Raw genomic sequence first — 14,032 nt, forward strand, 5'->3', positions numbered from 1 at the left:
ACTCACTCTGTAGACCAGGCTGGCCTTGAACTCAGAAATCCACCTGCCTCTGCCTCCCAAGTGCTGGGATTACAGGCATGTGCCACCACTGCCCGGTTGTCCCCATTCCTTTTGCACAGTTAGTTTTTAGTGGATATACAGATGCAGAACAAGTGGGTTAATATCACTGGCCTGAGTATTGTGTTTTATTAATGATTTGTTTCTGGAATTGGACAAAGCAAACCATGAAATTTAGAAAAACAACAAATCTGTAAAGGTGATAAGGGATCTAAAGCTCTGTGTGAGACAGAATTTCTGAGTGGGTAAGAATAAACCTCACTCATTTTTAATTCAGGGGTTCCAGACAGTAAACACCATTTGAGGTTTCCAAAATCTCACTATTTCCCATCCTTTCCCCCATTTCTGTGTTGGAGAATACTGTCAGGTCCTTTCCCTAGTAGGGGGGACTCTTGTGCAGGAAACGGAGCAGTCAACAGGCAAATTTGTCTGATTCAACTGAAGGAAAACTGTATTAGAGCTCTGGTAACAGATTGGTTTGACACTAATGATTAGGCATTTGCAAATCATTAATTTTTGCAATTAAATGATGGAATATACAGATAATAGAGAAACTGAAGTTTTTTATCACTCTTTCTTCAAGTGAGATCAACCATAGCCAAAAGCAATTAGAGTTATAATAGCATTGGAGTTCACGCTCGTTCGTGGCGCAGACAGCAGCTATACTGAGTGATGAAGCCGCTGTTGCTCCTGCACGTGCTGGACTGACACCCCACAGCTGAGTCTCCGAGCTCTTCCAGGATGGTGCTACCTCTTAGAGATTATCGGGTGTTCTCCTTTTATTCAGGCATCCTAGAAAAAAAATACTTTGGGATCTTCTTTCACTGGGACGTGTTTAAAAGATGTTGCTCTCTAAGCGGCTCAGAGGACATCAAGAGTTTTCTTCCATTTGATCTCATGATACTGCTTAATGGGAGGTTGAGGTGGAAGAAATGGGGTTTGTCTTAGTACTCAAGAGTACCAGATCTCAGGAGCTAAGTGACTGTGGTCTCCAGTCATGGAGGCTTGTGACTCAGTGCTTCGATTTTTGGGTTATTTCTGAACAGTTCAAGAAGCACAGAAGACGGAGGAATGGACCCAAAGTGCTTAGTTATATCACACACACACAGTGGGACTTAGTCATATCACACACACAGTGGGGCTTAGTCATATCATACACACAGTGGGGCTTAGTCATATCACACACACAGTGGGGCTTAGTCAAATTACACACACAGTGGGGCTTAGTCTTATCAAACACACAAGTGGGTCTTTGCGCAATAATTGTGCTACAGACTTTAGAGTCATAGGCCCAAGGTGTTGCACATCTATATTTGCCATGTCGCGGGCGCCACTGGTAGCTCTTGCAGCTCGGCTCACGGTCTGTGGTCCCCAGACACTACCGTATTCAGGTTGTGGACAGAGAGGCATGTGAGGTGCAACTGTGAGCATCGGGCATCACGCTGCTGTTCTCCTCTTCCCGATCAGGCTGAAGATGAAGAGGGCTACAGGAAGCTCATTGACCAAAAGAAAGACAGACGTCTCGCCTACCTATTGCAGCAGACCGATGAGTATGTCGCCAATCTGACCAACCTGGTTTGGGAGCACAAGCAGGCCCAAGCAGCCAAAGAGAAGAAGAAGAGGAGAAGGAGGAAGAAGGTGAGCTCCAAAAAAATGGTCTTAGATGAATACTGTTCTCTGATAAAAGCGAGTTCTGACTAATGGGAGGTTTCGATTGCTGGCTTTCAGTCGTCACCTAGATTAGTGTGGTGTAAAGGTAGATGATGTATTAGAGACAAGGGTTTAAAGAGATTATTGCAATCGGGTAGCGCATAGTCTGTATTTCTGCTGTTTAATGTGTTGTGGTAGTTCAAACCAAGTATACACAGTCACTAGGAGAAAAAAGAATACAGGCACAAATAAATGTCTGTACCGGTTTCATGCCAGTGTAACAGGGACTACTGAGTTAAGAAAACAGAGTAAAAATTAAACAAGAAATGCAGTGTACAGACAGGAGCAAGCCAAGGAAAGACAGACAAGAAATCCTTGGGATGCTCTGGACAAATATTTTAGTCTGTTTGGACAGATGAAAATGATGGATGTTGTTGTCATTCCGTTCTTCTGTCCTGGTGTCACACAGTAAGGTAAGTGTATTAATATAAGTTTTACCAGTTACGGAGGAAAAAACAATCTTGTGTCAAATAAAGCCTACTTATCATAAGAAGTTGAAGGACAAAGCATAGCATCTCTGCCCTGTAGATACTGTGTCTCCATTCAATAAGTTGCTGAACGTGGGACAGAAAAATCTGGACTTCCTTGGACTTTGGAATGTCCAGTCAGGGCCACACAGATAGAGGGCTCAGCATCCTAAATGAAAGATGTATTCTCTGTGTTGACAGTGCGCAGACACTCTCCTGGTGCTGCATTCCAAGTGGCCTAACAACACGGCATTTAGGTTGCATGCAAGTCATAAGGGATCGCGAGGTAACTAAATTGTGCAGGAAGACACAGGGAGGTCATGTGGGAATGCTGTGACATTTGCCCAAGAAACCTGTGCATCTTCAGATTTTTGGTCTCCGGAGACTTGGGTCTCCTGGAACCATTGCCTGGTGATGGATACTGGGGCACAGGCAGCTGCATTTTGTTTTCCTAAGCACGTCTGATTAGGCCAGGTACAAACATCAACAGAAAACGTTCATTAGAACTGTGAAAAATGGAGGGTTGGGAGCATTTAATCATTCACTCTCCGCACTGAATAATTGAACGGAATGTTTTTCTCAGAAAAAAAAATAATTAATTTCATGGCTTGCGAATTCTCATACCTGTTTTATAATTAAGCAGGAGGAATGTGTGATGGAGAAGGAGCCTTCTTGTACCTGATTTTCTTTGTATGCGATAGCTCATCTTATTGTGAAGCTGGGGGAGGGATGACTCTGCGTTTGGATTTAGCCGTTTTGTTGCTGAAGAAGATCTCATTTTCTTGTCAAGTGTAGTGTTATAGACCTCACAGAACTCCAGCTCCCAACTCATGGTTTTGAAGGAGAACTTTCAGAGCCAGTAAAAGGGTCCATAGGCAAAGAGATACAGTGCCGGGGTGTTCCGTACGCAGACTCCCATCCCAGGACAGTCCCAGTGTTCCCAGGTCTGTTCCTCTGACAGCAGAGGTTGTCGCTGTTAGTGAGTGCCTTCAGCATTAGAGTTCCTTCTATCTCCTTGTGATTAAAAGCTAATGGCCCAGCTTGGAGCGTCTAGTTTATAATTAATAGATTCCTGCTGTGGAATCAGATAGTCACGTCACCACAGGCAAAGAAAGCAATGATGGCCTGTTGACAGTGATGCCTGCATCTTCGCTTCGCTCTGTGCAGAGCAGGGCTCTGTTGCTGTTTTTTCTCTGTTGCTGTTGTTTTCAGGGTTCTGCTTGTTCTGTCAGACCTGCAGATGGGACGGTGTGTTCCTTGCACATAATCCTCCTATTCTATTGCATGGGGCCATTTCCCGGCACTTAGACAGGAAGGAGCCTCAGGAGGGTGCTAGCGAAGAGAGAAGTCATGCAGACGTTAATTAAACATGTACCTAAAGTAATAACGTTAGCTGTGGCGAATGATAAGGGTAAACTGGAAGTCCAACAGGAGGTGAGGCCCGCTTACCTGGCAGCAGAGAAATGTCCTGATAGCAGAGCGGTAGCTGTCAGAGAGATCTGAGGGCCTCCTCCTGATGTCTGTTCCATGATCAATGTAAGAAATGGTTATTTCCAGCCACCTACGCGTATGCTCTTAGGACAGCCAGCACCCAATACTCCTTGCCTTTAGTGAGACTAAGGAAGGAGGTGGACTTTGTTTCCTTTCTAGACTATCACTCCAAGGGAAGTGGGATGCATAAGTGGGAAAGGAAAGATGGGAGGGGAGGGGAGGGGAGGGGAGAGGAGAGAAGAGAAGAGGCAGGCTCTTCCTCATCCTTCCTGGACTCTTTCTTTCACTGGGCTTTAAGACCACTCCACATAAAGTAGCCAGTTCCAGATGTTTCTTTATTGAACTACAAAGGAAGGCGATGCATTTAAAAGCTGGTTATTTGACCCTTGGTGCTACCTTGGTTCCCCCCCCCCCAACATACACACACATACCTCCGTCACTGTGAATGATTGAGAGTCACCTGTTTCAGCTTCTCTGTGGTGGGGGAAATATCAGTGCTTTATGCTGCAGACTGTGCCCCAGCCAGCGTCTCCCCACTATAAGCTGCAGGCTGTGCACCCCCACCCCCACAGTGTCTCCCCATAGCCTCAGATAATACGCTGTCCCTGTTTACAGTCTTGAAAATTAAGGCATCAGTGAGTTCCTTATTTCAAGAAAACCTTCATTACTCAGTGAAATAATAGCCCTGAGCTGGTTGCAGTAAAGATGCAGGCAAAGAAAGGAGAGCGTCATTGGCCTTGAGGCTTGATTGGATAGGATTACTCTACTTTCAGTGGTAAACTAGTAGAGAGTTGTTGGTTTGTTTGTTTTTTTTTTTTTTTTTTTCTTCTTCTATTCTTTCTATTTTTATCACCCAGCGTAACAGAGCCTTTGCTGTTCTTGGAGAATGTGTTGTTTAGTGTTGCTCGTGAATAGTAGGGTTGGTTCCTGTAACCCGTCTTGACCTTGTTAATTCAATTCTCTTCCCCATTTGGTGCATTTCTATGCGGTGCATCTTTATAAATTACTTAGAATCTTCTGATTCTCAGCCTGGTCTTTCTCTACTGGCCTTGAAAAAGTCAAGCCTATGTCTGTACTTACAGGTCAGAGGAGAAATAAGTTTTAAATATCGAGCTAGTGTGTTATGTGAAGGCAAGCCCTGTGTTTTGGGGTGAACGCTGCTCTGAGCATTCGGCATGCGCTCGAACTCTCTGTTCCACCAAGGTGTTCTCAGATGTCTACGAGTGGCTACAGAGTGGGGGAGGGGAAGGGGAGCCAGATAAAACCAATAAGCTTATACAAACAGGTTTGCACATAGGACTAGCCTCCCCATGATAACGTGTAGCCTTTACCATTCAGCGCTGCATAAGAAAATATTTGCATACTAATTTGCCATCAGTCTCTTATAGGGTGTGTCATCAAAAGATGTATTATAGAGTGTTCCGTCCATTATCCACCAAAGGGTCGGTTCTGGTTTGATACCTGTTGCTGTGATGAACACCAAATACAGCTTGGGGGAGGGAAGGGCTCTTTCAGCTTACACACCCAGGTGGTACCCCACCATTGAAGGAAATTAGGGCAGACACTCTAAGCATGAAACTGGAGGCACGGACTGAGGAGGGACGCCTGCCCTCACATTCATTGGCTCACACTCAGCCAGCTTGCTTACATAGCCCAGTCCCACCTGCCTAGGGGATGGCAGCTCCTGCGGCGGGCTAGGCCTTCCCACATCAGTCAAGACAGTCTCTCACTGATAGTGGCCTCAGTCTGGTCTGCACAGTCCCTCAACTGAGACTCCCTCTTGCCAGCTAAGTTATGTCAAGTAGTCAATCAAAGCTAAGCAGGACAAAGGGCTGGAAATACTTTCTGCTCTCCAGGTCTGATGTGAGGGTTACGTAGGAACTTTATCTAAAGCATTTGGAGTACTTGCTGGCACACAGTAATACTCAGTAAATATTGGTTGCTACATCCAGCAATTTTGTGATAAATGGGTAGAAAGATGTTGAAATACTCGTGGTTTCTCCATCTGATTGTTTGATTTTGAAAACAAGGCTGAGGGTGATGGCTCAGCAGGTTAAGGGCCTTGCCTCTGAGCCGGAAGACTGACCGGAGTTTGATATCCAGCACCCACATGGTGGAAGGAGAGAACGAACTGATTCCTGCAGATTGTCCTTTGACCTCCACGTGTGTGCTGTGCTTCACAGACACACACACTTTTTGAAGTCCATTTTTATCTTGATGGCGTATTTCCTGATGTTGAATACATTGATCATTTCTTTTTCTGTTTATCTTCTTTTTTTAAACAACAAGGTCACACGTGGTCCAGGCTGGCCTGGAGATAACCAGGAATGATGTTGATCTTTAACTCCTAAGTGCTAGGATTGCCAGCAGGGACCAGTAGGGCCAGGTCATTTTTTTTTTTTTTTTACCCTAACTGAGGTTCTGTTGTGTGTAAGAGGGAATCTTCTAGGGCACTGGTAGGGTCTTTGGCTGACAGGACATGGAGAAGGGAAGTGGGGAATTTATTATTTTGGTAGACCCTGCTTACCAAGAGGCTTACCATCAGCTCCCACAGAGGGGATTTTTCTCATTTGCCTGGCCTCTACTTTAAGAGAGCTTTCTGGTGATAATTTCTCCTAGTGCTTTAGGCGAAGTGTTTGCGAAAGCTGTGGCTAGGAGCTCTTGCCAGAGGCTCGGGGTGCTTAGTTCAGTCGTCTTGCTTCAGCATCTAGAACTATTGGACGGCTAGTAAAACTGAAATATAAAGCCCATCCCTCCAGCCCCTTGAGATGTATACTGGTGGAAATGCATGGTTGGGGGCAGGCTTTTGATGCGTCCTGGAAACCCGCGAGATGAACGGGCGTGCTCTTAGCCCGTGCACAGAGCTGCCGGGTGACGCTCTCATCAGGGGCTTGGCTTATCTTGTTTTATTGTTTACTGATGGACAGAACTTTAGACTTCTGGTGTTTCTCGTGCGAGATTTGGTCTTGTTTCTCCCTGGTCCCTGCTTTTCTCCTGCCGTTCTTCTCCTTGCTTGGCCCCCACAACCCCCTTGTGTTTCTATGCGGTGTATGTTCTTTTTGCACTCTGTGTCCGTGCTCAGGGCCTTTTGTCCTTCTCTCTCCAACTACGGAGTTTCATGGTCTAGTTTAGCTCTCTCTCCTTTATTTACACGGTCTTCATTCCTGTTAGAAGTAAGGATCTCAGAATGAGAGAAAACATGACACTTTGTACCTTTCCGAGTCTGAGTGGCCTCAATATAATCTATTTTTAAAGTCTTTTTGTTCACTTTTCTTCCCTCCCACCTACCTCCCATCCACTTTTATAAGTACAGCTCAAGGCTCTTATACATCGAAGGGAGAACTTTCCTGTCATGGTGTAATATTCAATACAGTGATTGGAAATGTGATTTTTAAAACCTTTTTTAGATATTAAACACAATCACCAAAAGCCAGCCAGTAGGATAAATAATAATGTCATTGAGACATTTGTTGTAAATTCAAGTTGCTCACAGCGTCTTCCAGTTATTTGCTCTCTTCTGTTCTCCTAAAGAGTCAGTGGTTTATTGCAGCTTTTCCTTCCAAGGCTCTGTAGGTGACAGAAAGCTGCTTAGTCAGGTTTGCACGCGTGGGTGTGAGGGCTGTCTGGAGAACTGAGATCGCTCTGCCTCAGCGATTAGATTCACTTGATCAGTTCATTGTGGGAAATGGGGGACACCAGTTTGAATCCAAGTCCTGTTTAACTGGCTTGACCAGTTATGGGAGTCAAATGTTCAAATTGGCTTTCTCTCTAGGACAGGACCCAGGCAATATTTAAATGCTTACTAATTTGATATTCCGTTTTTTTTTTTTTTTTCTTTTTTTTTTCTTCTGCTTGAGCACCTGTATCCATGCTCAGAGGCCCATTTAAATGACAGTAAAAATAAACCAAGTGGTTCCTGGAAGCTTCATTTCCAGAAAAGTAGAATGAGCCCTTAAGGTACCCACATGTTTAGCCGTTGCTCCAGCACACTGTGGCAATCCCTGCTGGAGGGGAGAAAATGGATCCTTTTATAATAAAGGCTGTAAATTACATAAAGCTGTTCCTTTACAAAACAAGGCAGCCTCCGCGTTGTAATCGAAACAGACTGCCCCACTGAAATCTCTCTCCTTGATTTTAGCTGATCTTCCTGTTTCCCGAAGTCCTTCCTCTGGTTGCTCCACTGTTCATTTTATAAGCCTTGGAGTGGAAGATGCATCACCTGCTTGGTCTGTGAATATTCTAAAGCGGAGAATGCCAGTTGACATTGGCCTTTGAAATTGTGACACCCCCCCCCCCCAGATCCGTTTGAATTTTAATACTTTTTTTTGTAGTGAGTAATCTTTAGTTAGGAGTAGTTTGTATCACACATATCCCCTGCCATATGCAGGTTTATTTAGCTTTCATCCCCACACAAGCATAGATAGGAGGAAGCCAAGACAGGGTTCCTTCGGCCTTGGTTAATGAATGGACTTCATCGTATTAGCTTGATCTTTTGTTTCAATCAATGGGGTTAAGTGCAGGCACCAACTAGCAGTATTAGAGCATTTGTTGGTGGTTCCGTGACACAGACCACTGTGAGAGAATGTTTCTCAGGAAGTGGATATACGCTCACCTGTGTCACATATGCACCAAGCTATCTCACCTGGGGCCCAGAGACATAAAAGTCACATCTCTTGGGTATCTAGAGAAGGGGGGAGGAAGGGATTTTGATTTTCTTTTCTGTGTTGACTTGAGTTTGGTGGGAGAACATGGATTTCTGAAAGGATGTCCACAGACACCAGAAGGCCAGGTCGGGACGAGAGGGGCTGGCAGCTCTCTCTGTAGACTAGACTCCACCTGGCTTTCATGTCTTTTAATCATGTGGCAGAATTGGGTCCAAGGACAGGGTGGGTGTGAAAGAGGTGGCAGAGGACCCTAGTTCATTGATGAATCCTATGTGTGGGTGTTCTTAAGCATTTTATGACTTGAAAATATTTTGGCTTCCAATTGCAATAATGATAGCAATAGTAGTAATAAAAATAATGAACAGTGATAACAACAATAATATGATTTATTCAATTAGTGAATCCTAAGTGAAATGCATTGTTCACAATGATGCTTTGTTTATTTGTCTGCTAAATGCTCATTTCATGATTCCTACCTGCTGGGCACCCTGTAGGCATGAACCCTCCTTGAACACTTAGAAGTCTCTGGCCTTGTAGCTTTAGGAGGCTGTTTTCAGATAGTGCCATAGCCTGTATTAATCACAAGCATAACAATAACTCCTGACCTACCACCATTCATGGTCCTGAGCTATGGAAGGATTTTTGTCACGTGCCATGTGAATTCAGGATTGAGCAGGTTGAAACAGTGATCCAGCTCTACAGTAGAGACTGGGGTAAAAAAGAAGCTCTTTTGCTCTGGGTTACACAGCTAAGGTCTCATTGTGCAGTCAGAGATGGGATTCACATGCAAGTTGTCTAGTCCCAGAACCAAGTGGGTAGATGGACTTACAATCGTACTTTGCATCATAGTGTCTAGTGATATTTTTTAAAAAGATAGTTTAGGGGACTTTAAGGAATCAAAGGTTCTGATTATGAGGCAGGTTTTAGATAATGCTTTGGCTTGTACTCAAAGTATATTCATAAGAGAATATTCTTGTGGGGTAGTTTAGATTCCATTAATTTATGATGCTTCAAGAATTTTAATGTGCTATTCATTGAAATGGTGATCCAGTTCCACTTGCTAGCTATTTCAAATTGGCCTTTTCATGGTCTCATTTGATTCTCTTTGTTGGCCAAATCTGTAGCTTATTTCTGGTTTGTATGGAAAGAATGGTCAGGATTAATTGACTTTCTCTCATTAATTAAAACCATCTCTGGAGTGTAGTGCTTGAGAATTCCAAAAATGGAACCTTCAGTGGCTGGTATCAGGCCAGCTTCTTCTCTGAACACAAGGTTTCTGTCATCGTTGGAGCATCTCCCCATGCTAGGTGGGGAGCCCATGGGTGTGATTCCATGTATCAGCCTTCAGATCTGGTACATACTTCCTCAACTAGATAGCAATACGCAAAATACAAGTCTTGGACAGGTCTAAGTGTAGGCACCTTTATTTCCCTAATCTGTTGTTTAGACTTCATCACCCCTGTCTGTCTGTGACTATGTCTCTGACTGGATCTGTCTGTCTGCCTGCCTGTCTTGTCTCCCTCCCTCCTTCCTCTTCCCTTCCTCTGTGTGTGTGTGTGTGTGTGTGTACACCTGTGAGAGGGTCACAGAAAGTGTATTTGGCTAGGAAATTATAAAATATATTGAAAAGAACTTTAAAAGGTCATACATTTATGGGACTTCTTCAGTTAGATTTTAAACATTTGGTAGTTTCAGCATGGTTGCTTTGTTAAGAGACTAATTAGTTTCATAGAAGATAGAAGCATTGAATGAATGTCTTAAGAAAAAGGAGAGTTAATATCAAATCCATATTATTGTCTATATTTTTCAATTAACTAAAATAAAACATCTTAAGATAGAAAGCTTGTCTTCCTAAATGTCTTCGTATAGTAAGTGACTACAGCTTTTCTCTCCATGTTTTATTGCATGGAGATAGTATGGCTTTTAGTAATGATTTCAAAATAGAGATTCTGTATATAGAAGATATGTTACCTGTTAGATGGGTGTTGTAAATAAATGAAAGACATTTTGATTATTTTGTATACATTACAAATAGGCTCAGGTCTGTGTTTAATGTGGCATCATCCTAGTTTCTCATTTCCTTGTCTTTGAGGCACAGAGAAGCTAATGGGCAAAGGCACTGTAATATTTAAACAGTAGTAGGTGATGGAGTTTTCCATGAGAGCGCAGTAGATACACATCAATTTCCCCACGCACATGCCATGGAAATGCTATATATTATGAAAGCCAATTAGGTAGACTGGAAAGCACCCAGGGAACTCACAGAATTTTGTTTGGTTTTGTTTTGTGTTTTTATGACCGAGGAGCGGTTCAGAGCACTCGGTTGATGGACGTTTTTAGAATGCTGCTCTTCATTGCTGATGAAAACTAGCTTGGGGAATAGGAAAGTCAAACTAATTATGTCAGGATTTGTCTTCAGTGCAAACATGAGAAAATGTTTCTGATTCTGCCTTCTGTCTTGATGGTGCCCGTGTCTTAAGCTCCGTGGGTCTCTAACGATGCAATCCATACAGCTCTCTAGTGTGCGGGCCTTGAATCACATCTGGCGTTGAGTGACTCTCTACAAGCTGCTAATGCCATGCATGTTTTATCTCAGCAAAGAGAAACAAAGATGAAAGATGTTAGCACTTGCACTGTGTGTGAGGACAACACATAGCAATTGAAAATTACGGATGGGAGTTGCCATGAATTAGTTCCTGTCCTGTATTTTTGATGTGTCCATGACACTTGACTTTGTTGTTTTGCAGAAGGCTGAAGAGAATGCAGAGGGAGGGGAGCCTGCCCTGGGACCAGATGGAGAGGTAAGGGCCATGTCAGGTATCCCCTATGCGCTATTCTTTGTGTACACTGACTTTACTTTCTCTGAGCCACTTGTTTTTTGTTTGTTTGTTTTATAAAAAAGTTCTATTCTCCGGTATGTATGTGCATCTCTGCGTGTATAGCTACTTGCATATTTATGTGTATGCTCACAGAAACTGGAAGAGGTTGACTGTTTCATGGAGCTGGAGTTATGGGCCATTGTGAACCTCTGGATGTGGCTGGTTGGAACCAAACTTGGGTCTTTTGCAAGAGCAGTGAGTGCTCTGTCCAGCTGTCTCTCCAGCCCCTTAGATAATCTGATTTAAAGTAAACAACAACAACAACAACAAAAAAAAAACCACTTGCATTGGTAGGGCTATGGCTCAGTGGGGAGAACTCTCAATGTGCAAATGTGATGGCAAGTTAGGATCTGCAGGACCCATGTGAAGCTGCCCATGGTAGCATCCATCCGTAACCTCAGTGTTTGTACAGTGAGACTGGAGGCAGAGGCAGGGCGGCCCCCAGAAGCTCGAGGACAAGATATCCTGAAACTCTTAGTGACAAGCTATTGCATGAAATATTAAGAAGACCAGCAAGTTCCTGTGGTAAGCCAGGCACCAGTGGGCCGCACGGCTCCAGCAGGGTGTTCTCTCAACTCGGCAGACTCTCTGGCCCAGAGCTCCCGAGAAGTCTCCACCTGACTAAGTTCCCTTGGTGGATCATTGCCACGCCAGCCCCATGTGATGACCACCCACCTCGTGGTTAGCTGTCACAATTCTCAGTAACCCAGTAAAATCAAAACTCTAGATGTTTATAATTAAATGGTCAGGTTTATATATTAATAAATTCTCAATTTACAAAATGCCCACATAATAATTTCAGAGCCAATTGATAATGATATAAGCTGATCACCTAGATTAGATAAGTTAACCCAATTATTCTCTTTCCTATAAGATATTATTTAAGGCCACACAGAATCTGAATTGTCCTGTTCATCCTCCATCTTCCTCCTCCTCCTCTCTTGTGTCACTCCCTGTCTCTACAACTCTTAGCTCCGCCTCCCCTTTCCCTCTCCAATCACAGGTTTCTTGTTATCTTAATATTTAAATTGATTGGACAGGGAAAATCCTGTTACAACAAACAACATGAGACCTTTCCCCAAACAAGGTGAAAGGCAAGGTCTGACAAGAGTGTCTTCTGTCCTCTACACACATGCCTGTACTTACATGAATGAGCATATGTGTACACACACGCCCACGCACATGCACACAGTGATGGGATTAAGAGATGAAACACATCTCCCTTCAAACCATAGTAGAAACTTAGAATAACACTGTCTCAAGATTATTGATCAGCTGATAGAATTTCTTATAAGTCATGCTGTATACAGGTAAACATATCTTTTATAGAAGGTGTAAGAGACTAAAGTGATTCTGTGATTACATTTGGCAAGTAAATAATACAGAAGCATAAAATACAACTTATTTTTTCCCTTAGCTAATTACTAATTTAAAATTGGAAAAATACATAAGCCAGACAGTTGACATATTCTGGATTTTCTTGAGGTATTTCTGTGGGCTTATAATATAGACTATACATAGAGCTACACAGATATTGTCCTTAATTATATATCCTAGGACTTCTGATATTATCCTGAGTTCTGAGGAGGCAATTATTTATTTATTGGATTTTTTTTCCCTGAAAAACTGAAATATCTGTCCAGTTATACAATGAAGAGATGCAGAGTCAGAGAGTTTGTTTTAAGTGACCTTCACGTGTGATGGGGGATTGCACATTTCCTTCTAAACTCACTAGGCACATGGCTCCAGTGAGGACCTGTGGCCAGATGCAGAAACCTCTTGAAATTAGATGTTGGTTAACCACTCTAAGCCTTTGCAAGGAAAGAAAAGATCAGGATGAATATTGATATGTAAGAAATTGTAGACAGTTTGTTACCGGGTAGAATGCTGTGTTGGAGCACTTAGAAGCAGCAATGGCTTTTTCACACCCCAGCCTTCTCTGAGAAGGTGGCCCCCAGGGTAACTGAATACCTTCTAGTTCTGTCATCCTTTATCTTGTGTGGAAATTAACTCCTGATCTTGGACCTATGACCTACATGTCATTTTAATCTTTAACGTAAATAAATGTGAGTTTTGTTTGCTGAAGTTTGAGAAGTGGGATGGATTCTTGCTCAGTTTGTTTTGAAATAATGCTCTTATTTCTCTTCCGGGCTCACTCTGTGCTTTTGCCAGGGTTCTAATTCCACCCACAGTGATTGATTTCCAATTTTCTCTGAGGTGCGACATTAGCAATAAAACAGGCTGTATGATAATAGCCCACGATAACAAGATCTTTTTTTTTTTTTTTTTTTTTTGCCACGGAAATGGTAGCAAGTACTAGATTTCCCTTTTCTCTCTGGAGTGTGTAGATGACCTTTTACATTAATGAGGAAGAATCATGTTGCCATGCAAAGTGTTGCTGCTCAGAATGATTGCTTTAGCGCACATAAGAGCAAGTAAAACTGACAGGCTGGGGCAAGTCTTTTCTGTTAAGGTTCTTTGTGAATAGTCGCTGATATTGGCTCTGATGTTGATGGCACTTTGTTTAGGGAGCAAGAGGAAAGAATTATAGGGGTTTGGGTTTTTTTTGGGGGGGGGGTTATTTTCTCCAAGATATAGATAGTAACATCAGCCCACTGTTTTTCCTTATCATTTTTTGGGGCTTAATTGGAATAAATTGTATGGCAATCCTAATTGCGCCCATAGTGTTGCATGTATTTATTTGACCACAAAACTAATTAAGAGTAATTTAGGGCAAGTTCTTTGAAATAACGAATTACCTAAA

The 14,032-nt window shown here is 42.9% G+C and overlaps 1 protein-coding gene across 4 annotated transcripts in view; it reads left to right on the top strand.

Moving 5' to 3' along the window:
* Positions 1-14,032, top strand: part of Smarca2 (SWI/SNF related, matrix associated, actin dependent regulator of chromatin, subfamily a, member 2) — a 173,087-nt gene that overhangs the window by 47,816 nt on the left and 111,239 nt on the right. For all 4 annotated transcript variants that reach the window (XM_029543998.1, XM_021218452.2, XM_029544001.1 and 1 more), the window contains exons 9-10: positions 1,525-1,695; positions 11,137-11,190. In XM_029543998.1, coding sequence (XP_029399858.1) covers positions 1,525-1,695; positions 11,137-11,190 — 225 coding nt within the window. The remainder of the gene's footprint in view (positions 1-1,524; positions 1,696-11,136; positions 11,191-14,032) is intronic.

This window comes from Mus pahari, chromosome 1 (assembly GCF_900095145.1).
Source record: "Mus pahari chromosome 1, PAHARI_EIJ_v1.1, whole genome shotgun sequence".
Taxonomy (NCBI): Eukaryota; Metazoa; Chordata; class Mammalia; order Rodentia; family Muridae; genus Mus; species Mus pahari.